This window comes from Ranitomeya variabilis, chromosome 4, assembly GCF_051348905.1.
Source record: "Ranitomeya variabilis isolate aRanVar5 chromosome 4, aRanVar5.hap1, whole genome shotgun sequence".
NCBI lineage: Eukaryota > Metazoa > Chordata > Amphibia > Anura > Dendrobatidae > Ranitomeya > Ranitomeya variabilis.
Genome location: NC_135235.1, coordinates 278920469 through 278943217, shown reverse-complemented (window position 1 = coordinate 278943217; position 22749 = coordinate 278920469). Strand labels below are relative to the sequence as shown.

The 22749-nt window shown below is 43.8% G+C and overlaps 1 protein-coding gene across 5 annotated transcripts in view; it reads left to right on the top strand.

Moving 5' to 3' along the window:
* The window catches only part of TTLL10 (tubulin tyrosine ligase like 10), a 78443-nt gene that overhangs the window by 31667 nt on the left and 24027 nt on the right, over positions 1 to 22749 (top strand). For all 5 annotated transcript variants that reach the window (XM_077249993.1, XM_077249994.1, XM_077249991.1 and 2 more), the window contains exons 4-7: positions 1437 to 1555; positions 1930 to 2041; positions 4008 to 4093; positions 5753 to 5918. In XM_077249993.1, the coding sequence (XP_077106108.1) occupies positions 1437 to 1555; positions 1930 to 2041; positions 4008 to 4093; positions 5753 to 5918 (483 nt within the window). The remainder of the gene's footprint in view (positions 1 to 1436; positions 1556 to 1929; positions 2042 to 4007; positions 4094 to 5752; positions 5919 to 22749) is intronic.

Sequence of the window (22749 nt, the reverse complement as noted above, 5' to 3'; positions counted from 1 at the left end):
GCGCATGTGATTTATGAATTTTGCGCCAAGTCAAAAATGTCTTGAACTTTTCTTGCGAATTTTGTCTCCAAAAGTTGCAGTTTGGTGCCAAAAAGTCGTAAAACTTGTCCCAAAATGTTTGCATACTGGAAAATAAACCGGATGGGTGGTGGGGGGAAAGGGATGTCGGGAGTGAAATTTTGACAAATTTTGCAACGTTTTGAAAAGTTTAACAAAACACAGAACATTAGACAAAAAACAGGTGCAAAGGCAACGATCAATCATGGCCATAGAATAGACATTGTATGGCCGGTAAGTGGGGCAGCTCATCATGAGACGCTGAATGAGATATCTAAAGTGTCCCGAAATGCAGGGTCGGAGACAGAAAATGTAACAGGGCAGGCATCAGAAAAGTTCTACCTGTGCCGTCACCGAGAGTGCATTGGCCACCCCAGGTTGAAGGGGTACCTGGTACCCAAAGATTGTGACTACCGGTAAAGGCAGATCCTATAGAAACAGTGCGGCACTTCTACTTAGGCAGCATATAGTTTACTAGTTTGGCAGTATCTGGAGCAGGAGGCATTGAGTACAATTGTTATTTGGGGCATTGGATGGAAACGTTGGTTGGCTGTAGATGGACACCAGATTGTATGGAAAATATAACTGATATAGTTATTTGTAGATTGCGCGATAGTACTCCATACTGTAGGGAGAGCCTGATCTGGTCAAAGGGCATCCTCCCATGATGCCGCCCTTACGGGGTGTGGTGCTATTCAGTGCTCCAGACTCGAGACTCCACACCTTCCGCACTTCAACCCAATCTGAGATTCAGCTCAGCTGAGTCACAGTTGGACTCCTCGGGGTAAATGAGTGCCATGGCTCCATGACGTAAGCTCCTATATTTATAGTAAACCCAAGACGCACTTAGGGACTCGGCAAAGTAAACAACAAAAGGTATAATTCTATATTCTCCATTTTGCTTGGTCACCAGGGCATATTCTCTGTGGGTGGAATGGAAATAAGATAGGTTAGAAGAATATAGTTTTATAAGGTCTTTGAGCATCATTATTGTACCTTGTATGGATTACACGATGTAGCAAAGCATGGATATTTGGATGACCAACATATGAACAGCAATTTTGGCTTACAATAGAAAGAGCCTTTTGAGCATTTTTTAAGCGATTTTTGGCTAACCTGCTCTTAAACTACTCATCAAAAATTCCATCTCCCTTCTCCAGTTTGATAAAGTTCCCTATAACTTATGCAGCCACTCCAGCTTAGTCTAATAGCAGAATGCAGCCATACTGCCCCATAACGCTGCCAATTACAGTGCCCAAATAGTGTAGCCAGACACTGTGACCAAAATTAGCTAATTGCATTGCAAGTCACTGTACCTTAAAAATAAAGGTACACAGAATTAAATTAGTTTCCGGGTAGCTGATATATCTTTCTTGTAGGGTAAGTGCTTATTGCCTGAGCAAAGGATGGCAACGAATCTACAACAACAAGAGGGATGATTACAAGCTGAAGTGGTGTGAGACCAAGACTTCTGCTATGTACTATGCCTTCCGAGAAGGTAAGTGATCAGTAGGGTAGGAAAAAGAGAAGGAAATGGAAATGGGCCCTTATTAGTGACCAAAGTTCCTCCACCCAGAAGATAAAGGCCGATGTTTTTTCCATCTCCATGCCCTTTCTATAACTCTTACACCACTTCCCCATATATTAGTTGGCATAAAACACATTTCCTCCGTAGAGCAGAACCAAGAACCAACACTGATGAACAGGAAAAGGAACCAGCCAGGGATGTTCTCCACCTCAGTATACTGTATGGATGAATGGGAGCATGGAGGTCAACTCTACTTGTATCTGAATTTTTGTTTTTGAGTACAAGTAGAATTTTGGCAGCAGGTTTGGGTGATTCCTTACGTAATTAGTTGTTTTTTTTGCTAGGAGAACAACTTCTGTATCAAATACCCAACAATAAAGTACTCACCACCAAAATTGGGCTCCTAAACAGCCTGAGAGAATATGAAAGGGTCATGCAGAAAATCAATAAAGCCAGGTAAGAGATGAATATTAAATATTCACAAATGTATAAGTATGGCAACTTCAAAACCTAATAAGAACAAGTAAGAAAGCATTGTTAAAGGGAAAGTGACAGCAAATTCATGCCAGCCAAACCATGGGATGCGTGAATTAAACACTGGTTGAGTTATTACTGCCTTGTGTGTCTTAATCTGAAAGGCATTTCAGAAAAATATAACTTGAAAAGTCAAACAGGGGTCATGCTTCTCAAATGACTAGTCCAACGTGAGTCCTTAGTGGCTTCTCCTCTAGATGGACTGGTCTCTCCTCCACCATGAATTCCTAGATGACCGGATCTTTCCTCCACCATGCTCCCCTAATGGACTGGTCTCTCCTCCACCATGCTCCCCTAGATGGACAGGTCTTTCCTCCACCATGCTCCCCTAGATGGACAGGTCCCCCCTCCACCATGCTCCCCTAGATGGACAGGTCCCCCCTCCACCATGCTCCCCTAGATGGACAGGTTTCTCTTCCACCATGCTCCCCTATATGGACAAGTCTTTCCTCCACCATGCGCCCTAAATGGACAGATTTCTCCTCCACCACACTCCCCTAGATGGACAGGTTACTCCTCCACCATGCTCCCTTAGATGGAAAGGTTTCTTCTCCACCATGCTCTCCTAGATGGACAGGTCTCTCCTCATAAACATACATAGTGAGACAGTGGGTCGGGAAGAAGCCACCATTGACTGACCTCAGACTTATTCCTGGCTGACTTTTCAAGCTATGTTTTTTCTCAGCATTTCAGAGTAAAACACCCTCAGCTGCAATAATATAGACAATCCCTGATTCATGCTGCCTGTGCTTCAGGGAGCATAAATCTCCAGCCATCGCAGAGCATTCGCAATATGTTTTGGAGAACCTGCATGATTTGCAGTGAATGGTGTGAAATGTATGTGGATTTTGATTAGTGATGAGCGAGTATGCTCGTTACTCGAGTTTCTAAGAGCATGCTCGGGTGGTCTCTGAGTATTTCAGCATGCTCAGATTTTTAGTTTATGTCAACGCAGCTGCATGATTTGCGGCTGCTAGACAGCTAGAATACATGTGGGGATCCCTGCATGTATTCAAGCTGTCTAGCAGCCGCAAATCATGCAGCTGCGTCAACATAAACTAAAAATCCGAGCATGCCGAAATACTCGGAGACCACCCGAGCATGCTCTGAGAAACTCGAGTAATGAGCATACTCGCTCATCATTAATTCTGATGCAAAATGTGTTTTCTGTCTTTGACCTCCCCGCTCTTGTTGGAATCTTGGTGAATTCACAGCAGATCCAAAGCTGAATTATTCCTACAAACTTTTGAACTCTCCCTTTGAAAACTCTTATACATATACTCTATTTTTTTAAATTCGATGGAGTTGTTTTTTTTTTTTTATGGAGCTCATTTCTTCTCTAGAGTAAATATTGGTGGCAAAGAGCGTCTCTTGCTCTGGAGGACTTGTCCTGTCATGTATTACACCAACATTCCACTGATTTGAAAAGGACACCGTGTCATGCCTCCTTTTTCCAGTGGTGATGCTGTAGAAAAATTGACCTTGTCAAAGCACACTTCCAACAAGTAGAGATTTCTCAATGTACCTACATAATGGGGGGAAATATGACTACTACCACCATTCCTACAGTATAGAGCGCTGGACTCTTATCACAGTATAGAGGGAGACAAAACTATGAGTGTCAAATCCGTAAAGCCAAGTTCACACGGTCAATATTTGATCAGTATTTCACATCAGTATTTGTAAGCCATAACCAGAAGTGGGTGAAAAATCCAGAAGTAGTGACGTGTTTCTATTATACTTTGCCTCTGATTGTTCTGCTCCTGATTTTTGCTTACAAATACTGATGTAAAATACTGACCAAATACTGAACGTATGAACGTGGCCTAAATCAATTAAGGAAACAGATAGATACAGTGTGACAATTGTGTGATTATTTGCTTTTTAGGGTGCTGAAAATGGCTGAATTTTTTCCTGAGACTGTCCGCTTGGACATGAAGGATGAAGCAGAAGTCTTTTTTTCTACATATGAAGGTAACAATACATAGTTTCTAGTGCTCAGTGACTTTCTTAACTTTTCTAAAAAAAATGTTATGCTTCTCTTGGAGCGATTGGTTTTGTGCTTAAAATGTACATATACAATAGTTTCCTGAGTTATTTAAAGGGAATGTGCCATCGGATAAATGAACTGTTGTTTAAATCAGGCTTTGATATTACATTTTTTTCTTACATTTGATAACGTTTTTTATTCAATTTTCCATATCACTTTGTATATTTTTACCACTAGGCTTCATACTTAACTCAAACATCACATTATGTACAAAAATCGATTCACAGATGTCCTCCTCCTGTACAATGACTGATAACACCTCTATATACAGTAGATAACACAGGATCCACCATTCACAATAGGTGATATCACAGCTCACCTCCTCCTCCTGTACAATGACTGATAACACCTTTATATACAGTAGATAACACGGGATCCACCATTCACAATAGGGGATATCACAGCTCACCTCCTCCTCCTGTACAATGACTGATAACACCTCTATATACAGTAGATAACACAGGATCCACCATTCACAATAGGTGATATCACAGCTCACCTCCTCCTCCTGTACAATGACTGATAACACCTTTATATACAGTAGATAACACGGGATCCACCATTCACAATAGGTGATGTCACAGCTCACCTCCTCCTCCTGTACAGTGACTGATAACACCTCTGTATACAGTAGATAACACAGGATCCACCATTCACAATAGGTGATGTCACAGCTCACCTCCTCCTCCTGTGCAATGACTGATAACACCTCTATATACAGTAGATAACCCAGGATCCACCATTCACAATAGGTGATGTCACAGCTCACCTCCTCCTCCTGTACAATGACTGATAACACCTCTATAAACAGTAGATAACACGGGATCCACCATTCACAATAGGTGATGTCACAGCACACCTCCTCCTCCTGTTCAATGACTGATAACACCTCTATATACAGTAGATAACACAGGATCCACCATTCACAATAGATGATATCACAGCTCACCTCCTCCTCCTGTCCAATGACCGATAATACCTCGATATACAGTAGATACACAGGTTCCACCATTCACAATAGGTGATGTCACAGCTCACCTCCTTCTCCTGTACAATGACTGATAACACCTCTATATACAGTAGGTAACACACGATCCACCATTCACAATAGGTGATGTCACAACTCACCTCCTCCTCCTGTACAATGACTGATAACACCTCTATATACAGTAGATAACACAGGATACACCATTCACAATAGGTGATATCACAGCTCACCTCCTTCCCCTCCTGTATAATGACTGATAACACCTCTATATACAGGAGATAACACAGGATCCACCATTCACAATATGTGATGTCACAGCTCACCTCCTCCTCCTGTACAATGACTGATAACCCCTCTATATACACAGCTCCTCCGTACAATAAGCATTTATAGGTGATATAAGTGCTTGTTGGTTGACAGGTACAACTAGATGCTAAAGTCATATCACATATCTGGGACATGTTTTCTTCTGAATCTTACACACTACATGAACAAGGGCAAAATCAGAAATCACAGTTCCAGGCTCCATGGTGTTAGTAAAGGACTCGGTTGTCTTGTAATGATATGACCAGTGCGATATTAATTCTTTATTCAGATGGGCAAATATGGATTTGCAAACCCACTGGGCTGAATCAGGGGCGCGGTATTTATTTGCTGAAAAACCAAGAACAGATCATTGCCCTTCGCTGCCAAATGCTTAGTATAATTGAAGATTCTAGAAAACCTCCATCAAAAGGTCCACAGGCCCGAATAGTGCAAAGGTAGGTGTCCTGCTGGATGGAGTTTAGAACAGGAGGAATTTATGAAAACTTATTGTGAAGAAATGGTTTATCTTGTCCTCAATGGGATTAGAGCTGCTATCCTCCAAGGAGCCCAGGCTCTGACACAATAATGGGTCCCAAAGGTTGAGCAGTAAGAAAATTCAATTTGGAGCTGACTTTTGAATCATTCACTTGCCAGTAGAAGCAAAGTATGCATTTACAAAAACTGTAGATCTTAAAAATATAATAGATGAAGGTCACACCTTTGAGGCTTCATGAGAGGCCCCCAGTTGCTGTTCTTGGCCAGAGAATTGGTCTCATTAATTTTTACGGGTAGTGCCTGGGTCAGTTTATGAAAGAAAAAGTGAAAAAAAAGTATATGACTTTCACATATTGTTAGGGTTGGCGGAACGCACCAAGTAAATATAGAGATAGTATAGGTGCGTACACAGCCCAGGGTCCACCATGCAGGAGTGGAACCTGCTGCTAGTAAATGGCGGCACTATATGGCGGTACTACGCCTGAATAGACACGGGTTCCGTCACCCGGTCTGTATAGGAGTGAACTCTGTTGCTTCACAGAGTCGCCGGGATTAAAGGTAACGCTCTACTCTGTTAACCTCCCAGAGGATCAAAGCTCACTAGTGGAGCAGGTAGCATACAGTGGTCATACAGTCAGCAACAGCACACAAAACAACTCCTCTCCGGAGGTGCTGGAATTCTAGAGGCTATACGCCAGCCCTAAATTCACACAAACAAACTCCTCTCCGGAGGTGCTGGAATTCTAGTGGCTTATAGCCGTCCCTGAGCACAGACCACAAAGTAGCTAAGCTCATACTCTCATGAACATAAGTTGATACTAGCGCATGGCCATGCGGCCATGCGAACCTTTTATAAAGAAAGCTCTCCAGGACCTTCCTAGTGGTCCAATAGGAACTGCTTCGGGACCTGAGCATGTGACCCCCGACCTCCAATGAGAGGTCGTACCTTGGGCATGCAAAGCCCAGAGGAAAAGCAGGACTTACTCCCAGGAGCGTCTGCTCGCCGCTGAACAGTGTTGGTTACAATGGCTGAGCCTGGAAGATTAGCAGTAACCAAGCACACAGTATCTGACTGAGCCAGACGCTAGGACCGACGTCTCTGCTGAACAGGCTCCACTGCGGCTGAAGAAGAATGGGAGACCGCAGCGGAGGTGGCTCGAGATTCCCCCTGTGCAGCGGCGGGAACTCGACACCTAAAACATATCTTATTGTTAGCAACATTGTTGTTTAGTCCCAACCTCTGGCTCCACTTCAATCCCAACCCAAAACTCCCAGTTGTAAGTAGGCTTTGCGTAAACCCCACTCCTTTAATTTTCTTGGGGAACCACAAATTTGCTGACACTGTTTCTGAGAAATTAGGAAAGTCCTTGTCTAGTTCAGGCTAGGGTTGTATAAAACACCACTCTTTTATCTGTCTTTTCCCGAGCTCTTCTCAGCTGATTTATGACCACGGATCACATCAAAGTTGAATGTACTGTGAAACAAGGAGCCTGTAAAAAGCAACGGCAAAAACTTTTTAATGAAACCCAATTGCAAAAATATTTTTAGCCCGAAATACAGAAATTTAGGTAAAATAAAAATGTAAGCTTGTTATGCATATAATATATAAGACGATATCTGTATATAGGAGGTGCCTCCCCTACTACTATTTCAATAACTGGCAAGATAGATCTCAGCAAATCCAGTTTTTAGTAGCAGGATGGCTCATGAGCCCTTGAGGTCCTGGTTGGGACATCACACCTCTATTCATAACCTACTAGATTTGGTGAAAGACCTATGGAATAGGAAAGCGATGAAGCATAGTGTCACGGGGTCACCAAGACAGAGAGGAGCCAGAAGACCTTAGCATCTGATTTCTCCTACTCCTGCACTGATTAGAAGCACTTCACCTTCATATTAAATGGTATGAGTTTCTTTTAGCAGTGCAGGGGTTCATCTGCTCAGTTGAGAGCTCCTGGAAGCTTTCCTGCATTAAGGCTCGCAGCTGTGCACTGTTAGCCACTCCCATCTCCTATATAATCTGGGTCCTGGCTAGCACTCATTGTCAGAGTAACTTTTCCTGCATGGTTGTTGGTTGTTGATGGTTGTTATTGGAGAAGGCGTTTGGTGGATTTATCTGTGACTGTTACTAAGTTTTGAGTGTGTGATAATTCCCTTGCTTCTACTACTTTGGTTTAACCCCATCTTCCACTCCCTGGTGCATTCCTCTGTTATATGTGTGTGTAGATTTGTACGATTTGTATTTTACTTTATCCCTGTGTTTATTACCTTGTTTGCCTGTTTGGTGTATTTTGGTACACTACTGCCCCCTTCTTCCCTGGGTGAGGGAAGGGTACAGACTGAGAGCAGATTCAGGAGCTAAGGCCAGGTATGTGGCCCTGGCATCTTCACCATCAGAATAATCCAGGGAACAAGGTGAGTTAGTGTGCCCCTAGTGTTAGTGACAGGGAAGGAGCCCCTGGTCCCGGGACACCCACAACAGAGTCGTGACACTTAAGTTGCCAGCTCCCTAGGTAAGGCACCAATTGTGCTCGCTAGCACAGTGATGATGTCACCTGAGTTTGTGTGTGCCACCCAGTAATAAAAAAATACCTAAGAGACCAAATTCTCATCTCCTTTGCACATACACCAGGCCGGCACTGGCAGCACAAAGCAGTGATGTTATTGTGCCGACACACTGAAATATAGATTGTAGGCTCCCTGCTCTGCCACATGATTCAGTGGCATTGGCCATTTACTGATGCCAGTATATTTCAAAGTGGTGGTCACTGATAGATTCGGAAGTCTGGAACCAGTGCATTTGATCTAATAGTGACACCACGGCTGCTTTAATTTTGGTTTCTGTTGAAATTTTGCAGCTCTAAGATTTTTGCAGCCGCTTCTGTGACCCTCCCGCCCTATGACACTGTGGGATGCTAGCTCACAGAGAAGACCGAAGAGGATTTAGATGGTTGGCTATTAGTGATGAGCAAACATCGGATAAGGTATACTTCGAGCACTTTCACTGGGTGCTAATCGAGTGATTCTGGCATGCTAGAAAAATATGTGCCTGTCAAACAGCTGCAAGACATGCAGGCGCAGGGACTCGTACAAATTTTCCGAACACGTCTAAGTCACTGCATGCTCAGATAAAACCTGATGCGAGCACGCTCGCTCATCACTGTTGGCTATGTAAAATATGGTTTATCCAATACATTACGGTGACATAATCCTCTTCCTTCATGCAGATATTTTTTCGTAGTTACATCACGAAAGTTACATAGCAGAGGCAATATCACACTGTAACACTGTATCATCAGGTTTATTTATACACTGTGCATTTACTAAAAAATAAAAAGAACAAATCTCATTTGGATATTTAAGGTAACCACGCTGCACCGAGGACAGAATCATGTTTCCTTTTATTAGAGCTCCCCCTGGTGTCCATCTATAGGTCAGGATTTGATCGGTTGGCTCTGCAAATTCAAGGAAATGATCAACAAAGCTGCAGAGATGTGACCAATGTTGCTCTCTTTGTCTGACTTATAATATACTGTATATGCAATGTTTGTGTCCGAATTTCGCAGGCTTTATTCCGCAACTAGCGGAAAAAAAAAATCATTCATATTATTTTACTATGAAATTCCTCTTTTAATAAGGCTCTCCATTTTGATCAATCCCTGCAGAGCCTTGTAAGTGTTTGGGCACTCCTGGTCAAAATTACTGTTATTGTGAACAGTTAAGCAAGTTGAAGATTAAATGATCTCTAAAAGGGCTAAAGTTACAGATGGCACATTCCCTTTGTATTTTAGGCAAAAAAAAATTGTCATTTTTTACATTTTAAAGATTGCGTAAAGGAAAATGGACTTATTAAAAAATTTGGGCACCCTGCATTGTTCATACCTAGTAACATCCACTTTTGCAAGTATCACAGCTTGTAAATACTTCTTGCTGCCAGCCAAGAGTCTTTCAATTCTTCTTTGAGGAATTTTCCTCCATTTTTCCTTGGAAAATTCTCCCAGTTCTGGGAGATTCCTGGGTCGTTTTGCATGCACTGCAATTTTGAGGTCTAGCCACAGATTTTCAATGATGTTCAGATCAGGGGACTGTGAGGGCCATTGTAAAACCTTCAGCTTGTGCCTTTTGAGGTCGTCTATTGTGGATTTTGATGTGTGTTTAGAATCATTATCCATTTGTAGAAGCCATCCTTTTTTAAACTTCAGCTTTTTACAGATGGTGTTATGTTTGCATCAAGAATTTCTTGAAATTTCATTGAATCCATTCTTCCCTCTACCCATGAAATGTTCCCTGTGCCATTGGCTGCAACACAACCCCAAAGCATGATTGATCCACCTCCATGCTTAATGGTTGGCAAAATGTTCCTTTCCTGAAATTCTGTGCCCTTTTTCTCCACACATACCTTTGATCATTGTGGCTAAAGAGTACTATTCTAACCTCATCAGTCCACAGGACTTGTTTCTAAAATGCATCCGTCTTGTTTAGCTGTTCTTAGTCATATGTCTGATGCTGAATTTTATGGTGAGGACCCAGGATTAGTGTTGAGCGATACCTTCCGATATTCAAAAGTATCGGTATCGGATTGGATTGGCCGATATCCAAAAAATATCGGATATCGCCGATACCGATACCCGATACCAATACAAGTCAATGGGACACAAATATCGGAAGCTATCCTGGATGGTTCCCAGGGTCTGAAGGAGAGGAAACTCTCCTTCAGACCCTGGGATCCATATTCATGTAAAAAATAAAGAATAAAAATAAAAAATATGGATATACTCACCCCTCCGACGGACCCTGGCTCTCACCGGTGCAAGCGTCAGCCTCCGTTCCTAAGTAAGTGCAGCGCCCCAGAGTCCTGGTCGTTGCAGTACTGTGGCTCCGCCACTAAAGGGGAGCTATGGTACGTCTGATGGCACTGAAGGAGTTCATCTGATCAGGTATCACAGACACCAATACATTTCACAGTCGGGCCTCCGGGGGGAGCTAAGGGTTCTATTCATTAGGCCACTCCCCACCATAGTGGGTAAACTGGGGGTCAGGCAGGAAGTTAGATCAGAAAGCTGACTGGGTTGGAACCAGGCAACACCTTGTGGCAGAGGGTGTTGTGGGGGAAGATACAGTAGGGTCTCTGTCAGGGGTGGGATCCTGACAGAGGCTTGGCAACTTGAACGAACGTAACGGGACCGTGCCTGCTCAGGATAGCGGCGGTGCCCAAGGAAGGACTAGAAGAGAGATAGATTGTGCTGAGTGAGAAACGAGATCACGCAAAAGGAGAAATACCAGTAGGGGTCGTGCTGTAAGACCGAGGCAACATCCTACTGAGGCGCACTACCGGTGGCCGGAACGCCGAGGGAGTATAATAACATTCAGCTTCAAGCAATACTCCAAACAGCGGCAGGACAGTCAGTCTGAGGCGGGCTGTCTAACCTAAATCACCTATGCAGTCTTGGGGGGCAACTTGTGGAGGGGGGCGACTCTAGGGTCCCGGAAGAGCTCCGAGCCTACCCGTCAAACGGGTGCCGTCCCAACCAGAACACCAGGGAGGGACGGAGAATTAGCAGAACACCATCTAATTGAGTTGTGAGGGAACTTAAGAAACAGACACAACAGTTGTGGGGACTTTCCGTAAGCACAGCAGGGAAGGACCGCAACACATAGCGCTAGAAGGAAGGCACCGATTTCCACCTGTGAAGGGAACTCTGGAAGTGCCATTGGACCGGCCGGACTTGCGCAGCCTGGTGAACCATATTCTGGACTGAGGACCCAGAGATCTTCAGTAAAGAGGTAAAGAGACTGCAACCTGGTGTCCTCGTTATTTACTGCACTGCACCACTACAGCCTCACCACCATCATCCGTTATACCTATTACACTGTGCGCCCCACGACAGGGTCACGGACCGGGCCTAGCCACCGTGACAACCCCGGAGCAGAGACTCAGAGGCCCGGCACCGGGTACCCCTCGGCCCTGCGGCAGTGGGGGTGCTACATATGCAGTGAGTGAAGGACCTTCGATGACGTCGCAGTCACATGAGCGGTCACGCGACCAATCACAAGACCACGACGTCATCGCAGGTCCTACACTCACTGCATTCTTAGGAATGGAGGCTGCCGGTTGCACCGCTGAGGTCCAGGGTCCGTCGGAGGGGTGAGTATATCCATATTTTTTATTTTTATTCTTTATTTTTTACATGAATATGGATCCCAGGGCCTGAAGGAGAGTCTCCTCTCCTCCAGACCCTGGGAACCATACGCACCGCACACGCCTGGGAACTTATAGGAACTTCCGATTCCGATTTCCGATATCACAAAAATATCGGAACTCAGTATCGGAATTCCGATACAGCGAATATCGGCCGATACCCGATATTTGCAGTATCGGAATGCTCAACACTACCCAGGATAGGTTTTTTTCTGATGACTCTTCCATGAAGGACATATTTGTGCAGGTGTCCCTGAACAGTAGAATTGTGTACCACAATTCTAGAGCCTGCTAAATCTTTGTGAAGGTTTGTTGCCATCAAGCGGGGATTCTGATTTGCCTCTCTAGCAATCCTATGAGCAACTCTCACTGAAATTTTGCTTGGTCTTCCAGAGATAGCAACCACAGCCAGTATAGAGCCACCCAGAGATACTACCAAGCAGAGGTAAATATAAAATGCCTTTATTTAAATTGGCAGCGATATAATATAAAAAATATATAAAATATGACAATTGTGCGCACACCAGGAACAATATAATATAATAACAGGATTAAAATCAATAAGGGAGATGATACAGGCTGACCCACTTATATTAAAATATCAGGTTAATAAAACCTCCAAGGAGATAAAGTAAATACGTATAATCCAGAAAATTATCTTGTATATATAAGGACTCAATATAGAATATAGTATAATTTCTGAATGTGTATGACACCTATGCATATATATATATATATACACACCCATATATATGCACTCAGGCTCATCTATTGACCATTTAGATCATAAAGCATATAAATATGTGAAGACCACTATATAATAATGATATGTGCAAAAAGACCTTATCTTGACCTGCACTCTTCCTGTAAGGCCATGTTCACTCTTTGCGGTTTTTACCGCGGAACCGCGGCGATTTTGATGCTGCGGGTCCGCAGCAGTTTCCATAGCGTTTCCATTTACATGTAAACCCTATGGAAACCGCAAACCGCTGTGCACATGCTGCGGGAAAAACTGCGCAGAAACGCAGCGGTTTAAAACCCGCAGGATGTCACTTCTTTGTGCAGAATCGCTGCGATTCTGCACCCATAGGAATGCATTGAACCGCTGACTTCCCGCATGGGGCTGTGCCCACGTTGCGGGAAGTAAGCGGTTAATGTGCGGGTGGTACCCGGGGTGGAGGAGAGGAGACTCTCCTCCAGGCCCTGGGAACCATATTTGGGGTAAAAAAAAGAATAAAAAAAAAAATCATGTTATACTCACCTCTCAGCGCTGCACCCGGCCGGCCGGTCAGAGTTGCTGTGCGAACAGGACCTGCGGTGACGTCGCGGTCACATGACCGTGATGACGCCCGGGTCACATGACCGTGACGTCACGAAGGTCCTTCTCGGCACAGCATCTTTGGAACCGGAGCGCCGCGTGCAGCGCCGAGGAGATCCGGACATCGGAGGGTGAGTATAAGCAATTTTTATTATTTTTAACATTACTATTGATGCTGCATATTGCTGCATATGCAGCATCAATAGTATAGGAGTAATCCCGCAGCGGAAACCGCGGAACAAACTGCGATAAATCTGCAGGGATAACCACAGCGGTTTTGCCCTGCAGATTTATCAATTCCGCTGCGGGAGAACCCGCAGAGGGACGCCGCAAAGTGTGAACGTGGCCTTAGGTGCCATTTCTTAACTACACTTCAAACTGACGAAAGGACAACTTGAAAACACTTTACTCTCTTCTTATAGCCTTCTCCTGCTGTGTGGGCCTCCACCATTTTCATTTTCAGAGTGCTAGGCAGCTGCTTAGAAGAACCCATGGCTGCAGTTTCTTGGCACAAGGTTAGAGGGGGCTGGGTTTTTATAAAGCTGGGAAATTTGCCTTTCCTAACGATGATCACAAACAAGCCATAACCGTAACAGGCTAATTAAGGTCTGAAACCTTGATCAAAGTTATCTGAGCTCACAAATCTCCAAGGGTGCACAAACTGTTGCATTGGCCCATTTTACTTTTTGTAATTATTAAATGTAAAGAATAATGTATAATTTTAATTTGCCTAAAATACAAAGTAAATGTGTCATCTTTAACTTTAGGCCTTTTAGAGATCATTTCATCTTCTACTTGCTTAACTGTTCACAATAACAGTAATTTTGACCAGGGGTGACCAGATTAAAAGTGTCCCCCAGCAATCAATAGTACTCTGAGAAAACTTGGCCCTAAACCTCATTTGACGTCCATCTACAGGCATGGCTGTGGATCTCTTGAACCGAACTTGACAGCTTATGAGGCTGTCAAGCTTATAGCAGGAGACCCACAGCCAGGTTCTTGCATGGGTCGTCTGAATCAGCCCTTACCCTGCAACAAACGTGACCCCATATAGCTCTGTCAATGGAAAAATAAAAAGAGATGGGTCTTGAAATACTGAGATACAAAATCTTGTTTTTTTTTTAAAGTTTTTGTTGCGCAAAAGTAGTAAAATATAAGTAAAAAAATTCCTATTGTCAAAATAATACCAGCCCATAGAATTAATATACCGGTATATCTCAGGGGGAAAACTATTAGCCCTACAAATTGGGTCCTTCAAATGATAAGCCACCAAGTGTTTTGATTTTTAGTAAGACAAATAGGAGGAGAAGCTAGCTACTTCCTTCCTCACTAGTGTTGAGCGATACCGTCCGATACTTGAAAGTATCGGTATCGGATACTATCGCCCGATACCCGAAAAGTATCAGATATCGCCGATACCGATACCCGATACCAATACAAGTCAATGGGACACTAAGTATCGGAAGGTATCATGTATGGTTCCCAGGGTCTGAAGGAGAGGAAACTCTCCTTCAGGCCCTGGGATCCATATTAATGTGTAAAATAAAGAATAAAAATAAAAAATATTGATATACTCACCTCCACGACGCAGCCTGGACCTTACCGATGTAACCGGCAGCTTCCGTTCCTAAGAATGAGCGCTTGAAAGACCTTAGATGACGTCGCGGCCTGTGATTGGTCACGTGAGCGGTCACGTGACCGCCACGCGACCAATCACAAGCCGCGACGTCATCTAAGGTCTTTCAAGCGCTTGAAAGACCTTAGACATTATATTCGAGGAACATTCCTCTACAGCTTGCCCCACTTTCCAGGAAACTCATATATATATATATATATATATATTAAAAACAAAGGCCCCGATTCATCGTGACAGGCATTTTAATCTTGAGCTCGAGTACTAGGTGCCAAATTCATTAGTAGGCGAATGTTTCGGTTTCCCTGCACCACTTCCAGAAATTTACTCCAATTCGGAATGGAGCAATTTTCTGTCCTAACTTATGACACTTTTTTTTTGCATAATTTAGAATTAACTTTCCGGTCGTGCTCGGTTACATCCCCTCTGCGAAGTTTCACCCTCTTTACAAAAAGGAGGCTGGGACTGGCGTAAAACATGAGCCACAAGTTGCATGAAAAACTTTGAGATTTCACTTTTTTTTTTTTCATTTTTGAAATGCCCATACACATTAGGTAGAACTCAGACGCATCTGTTCTTCCCCGACATCCCCCACACACATGCACGTTCAGCTCAGCCGGGCGTTCATGTGTTATCCATTGGGAGATTGGAATAATGGATTACGGACTCTTCTTCTGGGAGAATAAATGAATTGGTCAGTTGAATTTACCATACCCAACATCTTCTGAGGTCTTTCAAGCGCTTGAAAGACCTTAGATGACGTCGCGGCTTGTGATTGGTTGCGTGGCGGTCACGTGACCGCTCACGCGACCAATCACAGGCCGCGACGTCATCTAAGGTCTTTCAAGCGCTCATTCTTAGGAACGGAAGCTGCCGGTTACATCGGTAAGGTCCAGGCTGCGTCGGAGAGGTGAGTATATCAATATTTTTTATTTTTATTCTTTATTTTACACATTAATATCGATCCTGATACCGATTCCCGATATCACAAAAGTATCGGATCTCGGTATCGGAATTCCGATACAGCAAATATCGGCCGATACCCGATACTTGCGGTATCGGAATGCTCAACACTATTCCTCACTGCTGCCAATGTTGAGCTGCATTTTCCAGGGTTCTCTGTTCTACACCAACCTACACCTACACCAATCTACGCCTTACCTGTCTGCCCCATGCTTCATGGACATATAAATCCAATGTTTTCACTTCACAGGGGGTGCTGATTGGTGAGAGAGATTGAGGGGTCGGGTCTTTCAGTCATTGATTACCTGGAAGAGATGGAAAGTTGACAGAAGGACAGTTTTGGTGACTGAATGACAGATAATGCATATTAAACATGAGATCAAATATGGCTGATGATGATTACTTTATATTGTCCTCAATACTAAAGGTAAAAAATGTTTAGAGGGCAAACATCTGAGCTTGCAAAGATAGCTAAAAAAGGAGTTCGGTGGATCCTGGACACTGCTACTGAGAAGGTTAATCCAGGTGGTAAGTATAAAAAACTTCCAATTTATTGCAACACGTTTCAGAGTAGAACCTTCTCCGTCCTCCTGTAAAAATTAGGTTCTGTCTGAGGAAGGAATTGATTTACCTTGAAACGAGTTGCACTAAATTTAATGGTTTTTTTCTACTTATCACCTGGATGAACCTTTTCGGCTGCAGCGCCCGGGATTCACCGCACTCCGCTCTCCTTTACTTGTTATGTCCTCTCTTCACTTGGTGTGAGTACAGCGGCCATGATTGGAATATACAGTGCATCATTCTTTACGTAGTTGTGCTGCTCATAAGCTGGTCAGGTGAGCGACCAACACTCCGACTCACCCTCACCTGTTGCCCACGGTGTTACACAGGGAGCACCTCTTGTTTTTTATCTCTCTGCCTTTACTAGCAAAGAAGACATATGATATTAGCCTTCTAGTCCATGTACCAAAAACTATTCATTTCAACGCAGTACACTAGAACTAACACCAAAAAAGGTGCCACCAAAAAAGGACCTCCGTAAGCATTTACAGTAAGGGTCACAGCTGAGAGAGGTACAGGAAAAGGAAGCAATAAAAGTGAAGCTATAAATATGCAAACACAAGCAAAATAAGTTAGATAATAACAGTCCAGTATAACAATGTGCCATTATAAGTTGTTTTTAGGCTAAAAAAAAAATAATGTAATAACTCCCTGATATGTATATAAGAGACACCAGTGCTGTAACTAGAGGCAGATGGGTCCCGGTGCAAGATTTGGATCGGGCCCCCCATCCTGGTATATACTGTACATATGTCCCCATCCTGATGTGTGTGTGTGTATATATATATATATATATATATATATATATATATATATATATATATTCACTGCTCAAAAAAATAAAGAGAACACTTAAACAACAGAATATAACACCAAGTAAATCAAACTTCTGTAAAATCAAACTGTCCACTTAGGAAGCAACACTGGCTGACAATCAATTTCACATGCTGTTGTGCAAATGGAATAGACAACAGATGGAAATTATTGGCAATTATCAAGACACTCTCAATAAAGGAGTAGTTCTGCAGGTGGGGACCACAGACCACATCTCAGTACCAATGCTTTCTGGCTGATGTTTTGGTCACTTTTGAATGTTGGTTGTGCTTTCACACTCGTGGTAGCATGAGACGGACTCTACAACCCACACAAGTGGCTCAGGTAGTGCAGCTCATCCAGGATGGCACATCAATGCAGGCTGTGGCAAGAGGGTTTGCTGTGTCTATCAGCGTAGTGTCCAGAAGCTGGAGGCACTACCGGGAGACAGGCCAGTACACCAGCAGACGTGGAGGGGGCCGTAGGAGGGCAACAACCCAGCAGCAGGACCACTACCTCAGCCTTTGTGCAAGGAGGAACAGGAGGAGCACTGCCAGAGCCCTGAAAAATTACCTCCAGCAGGCCACAAATGTGCATGTGTCTGCACAAATGGTTAGAAACCGACTCCATGAGGATGGTCTGAGTGCCCAACGTCCACAGATAGGGGTTGTGCTCACAGCCCAACACCATGCAGGATGCTTGCCACAGAACACCAGGATTGGCAAATTCTACACTGGCACCCTGTGCTTTTCATAGATGAAAGCAGGTTCACACTGAGCACATGTGACAGATGTGACAGAGTCTAGAGAGGCCGTGGAGAGCGATCTGCTGCCTGCAACATCCTTCAGCATAACTGATTTGGCAGTGGGTCAGTAATGGTGTGGGGTGGCATTTCTTTGGAGGGCCGCACAGCCCTCCATGTGCTCGCCAGAGGTAGCTTGACTGCCACTAGGTACCGAGATGAGATCCTCAGACCCCTTGTGAGACCATATGCTGGTGCAGTTGGCCCTGGGTTCCTCCTAATGCAGGACAATGCCAGACCTCATGTGGCTGTAGTGCGTCAGCAGTTCCTGCAATATGAAGGTATTGAAGCTATAGACTGGCCCGCCCGCTCCCCAGACCTGAATCTGATTGAACACATCTGGGACATCATGTCTCGCTCCATCCACCAACGTCACGTTGCACCACAGACTGTCCAGGAGTTGGTGGGCGCTTTAGTCCAGGTCTGGGAGCAGATCCCTCAGGAGACCATCCGCCGCCTTATCAGGAGCATGCCCAGGCATTGTAGGGAGGTCATACAGGCACGTGGAGGCCACACGCACTACTGAGCATCATTTCCTTATCTTGAGGCATTTCCACTGAAGTTAGATCAGCCTGCAATTCGATTTTCCACTTTGATTTTGAGCATCATTCCAACTCCAGACCTCCATGGGATATTAGTTGTGATTTACGTTGATCATTTTTAGGTTTTACTGTTCTCAACGCATTCCACTATATAATGAATAAAGATTTACAACTGGAATATTTCATTCAATGATATCTAGGATGTGGGATTTTAGTGTTCCCTTTATTTTTTTGAGAAGTGTTGTATTACTTACTGCACCTTTATGGCATTTAGGACTTGGCCATTCTTATATCTTTGGAGAATATGCACTGGCACTTTATTTTTCAGATTGGGGTTATTGTCGATAATTATGCATTACCTTTTCTCATGATTTTGTCTCGCTTGTAGCATCATGTTTTACATCTTGGCATCTGTGGCCATATTCGTGTAGCTCTGTTTATACACAATATTAATTCATTGATTGTCGCTTTTATTTATTATGCTATTGAAGAATATAACATTTTATTCTATTAAAAAAACTCTTTGTCTTTTGGTGGTGTTTTTGCTCCATGTTTTGGTGTTCCAAAGACATACTGGTAGGGAATGTAGATGTTGAGCCCCAATGGGGACATAGAAGCTGAAGGAGGCAAGTGGACCACATAAAAAAAAAAAATCTTACCTTTTAAAAATCACTTTTAGCCCTAAAATACATGCACTTAAAAATGAAACCTCAAGTGGCCTCTTTTAGCAGGTTAGCTATTCCTGCCTTTGCATCAGATAAATGAAGTAACCTTGTAATAAATTGTTTAGTTACGATTTTGTGTAGACTAATGTCCCGATTCATTAACACTAGCATTTTGTGCCCCAGTCTTAATGAGGGGTGCTCAGGGATAAGATTTCATGAAGAATTCAACGCATCTTCTCAGTGGCGTGCGCCTCACCACGAATGTTACTGCAGTCAGGGGCTGGAGAAACCTTTCCAACGTGATGTATGCAGCCACTTTTGATGAATTTGTCTGGCGGGCGTAACCGCACACCGGCTCCTCCCGAGATCTTCCCACTTTGGTGGAGTTGGCCGAAAGTGGCAACTTTTAAAAATGTTTTACCTAAACACTTTGATGAATTTGCACTTGACAGACAACAAATAAACCCTATGTAATTTATTCATGCTCTGATACTCCTTCTATTAGCTCCTCCATTTGACCCTCATCCCTGTGGTAGGAGAACGCATACAGAACAGGCAAGAGACATGATTTTAGGAGTGTCCGTAGTAGAAGATTAAAAAAACTGTGCACATTATTATATTGATCTTTTAGACTTGGATCTTATGATGTTGGCATATTTATTTTGAATATACATTTCAAAATGATTGTACAAGCATATTTGAAAGTTTAACGAGGTTGTCCACTACTTTAGTATTGATGACCTATCCTCAGGATACGTCATCAATGTCTGATCGGTCGGGGTCCGAAACCTTGCACCCCCGCTGATCAGCTGTTATCGGTGTCGGCGGCCGCCATTCGGAAGTACACTCTTGCGAAGCTGGCCGTCGTCTGATAGTGGCCACCGCAGGGTACTGCGCATCTGCTTCCCATTGATTTGAATAAGAGGCAAATGTGTAGTACCAATCCCCGGCCACTACCAGAAGATGGAGCAGCTTGGCATGTGAGTACTTCCTTTCAGTGGCCGCCACCACAGACACCGATAACAGCTGATCAATGGGGGGCGCCAAATGTCAAACTCTGACCTATCAGACATTTGTGACCTATCCTAAGAATAGGTCATCATTCAAAAAGTAGTGGACAAACTCTTCACCCATCAATCCTGACTGACTGCTCATCAATGCCTGTCCTTACTTCTGATGAATCTGTGTGTGTTTATGCACCAGACCTGTGTGCGTGTGGGGAGCATCAGACCGTGTGGGTGGCTCTGTGGGTGGCTGTGTATGGTGGGCATCAAACTATTTAAGGGGACCAGGTAGTGTGGGAGCATTATATGGTCTATGGGGCTCTGAGGGTGGGGTCTAATTGGGGCATCACACTGTAGGGGATGTATTGTGGGGCATCATACTGTGTGTGGGACTGACGGGGAAGTAATGCTGTGTGTTGGGAAGAGTGTACTGTATGGATATCATAATGTATGGGGGGCATTGTAGGGGCATGAAATGGTTACCATGCTGTGTGGAACCGTAATAGGCTCCACTAGGAAACCCTTTCTATGTGGATTCATATAAAGGACTGGATGAGGTTAGACTACTGACAGCATAAAAATCTTCAAATTAGGAGGTTTCCTCTTAAACTGTTACGTACAGTGCATGGCTTATTAAGTGCTTCTTTACTTTGCTCCTTTATTGGAAAAACATCTCATAAATGTGGAAAAGAAAGGAATGTAAGACACAAAAGACCCCTAAAGATGAGATATCGATATTCACATCATTTATAGGTCTGAAAGCAAAACTTATATTTGTTCCAGGAGGTTGGAGGTTAGAAACTGCAACGAAACCATAGATATGTATGGAGAGATCTACCATGAAATTTGTGGCCATTTTCAGATCGCGCTGTTCTCTTTATCAATTTCAGAAACAAGACTAATAAAAATGTCACTAAAAATTCCAAGTTGCTTTCCAACATTTCTTCTGCCTCTATTAAGGGATTAATGAAAAGACTGTTTTGTCATTGTCCTTTGTTATTGGAATATAATGGCAGAAATGGCCTGACATCTAAGAACAATACTCTAAGCAATATAATGGACCCATACAAATAAATGACATAAAAAGCCTCAGCAAATAATACCAGCAATAGTAGCACAATAACCAGAGCTGTCTGCTCCCAGGACTACGGCTCTGTAACAACCATGGAGTAATAGATGATGGCAGGACTACAATAAAGTCCAGATTCACCCTGGTCGTTTTTAGTAAAAAGGGTATTGTGTGAGAAGAACTGGGCAGGGAGCAGTGCCATGTCTTAATCAAGACTAAAGGAACAAAAAACGACTGAAAAGTGAGAAATGTGTTCCAGGCTGATGTATCTGATCCTGGTCTGGGAGGTGAATATAGTCTGTTCTTATATTCAATGGGGCCTTGTTTAATTTAAAAAGGGGTTGTCCAAGTAGTGGTCAATATAAAGAGTTATTCCCATCAGGTGCATTGTGGCATAGCCACAGAATATGCCATACATGTCAAAAAGAAGCAGGTTCAGGGGCTTTAATTGCAGAGCGAATCACCTAAAAAGGCTTCCACCATTTCCACTTTATAGATGCATCAGGAAGAGAAGGCTCACATGATCTAAGGCATGGCCATGTGGGCTTTCCTATAATGCGCCACGGGCCGGGCTTACCCTGTGGGGGGCCGTGACTACATAAGTTTTGACTGGGATTTCACTAAGGACTCAGATAAAGAGGATAGTCTGGGCTGCCAATAGTCCTTGAGACTACAGCTGCAGTTCAGGGGATCAGAGGTGTGGGTGCGGGGTACAGGAGGGCAAGACAGAGGTGTAGTCTTAGGTCTGGGCAGATAGCACAAGTTCACAATACAAAGCTGGAGTCAGGAATGGAAAAGTCAAACTGAGAGAGTAAACATGCTAGGTGGGTAGCTGGAGATAGAATATGAAGATATGCTTATGCTAGCAGACTAGGAACCAATGTTCAGGGTTAAATTCTTGCAGAAACCGACCACGCCCCCTAAAGCCAAATGGAAACCACATGCTGATGCAGTAGTGCTGAGGCACGCTACAAGAGGCAAACTCAGCGAGCAGGCCTGACACGAGGAGAATCAGTGTGGTGACCACAGTGAGTCGTGCGGCGCTGAGGAGGCATGCGCGTTACCGGTGTGACAGCAGCTATCACATCTCATGGTATATCACAGACAATCAGGAGGGATTATCATAGCCTGTATGAAAGCAAAAGCTGGAAATTCAGCAACCACTTTCGGGTGAATCTGGACAGTGAGAGGACGTCAGTGCTGATAGTTTTGTCATAGAGAT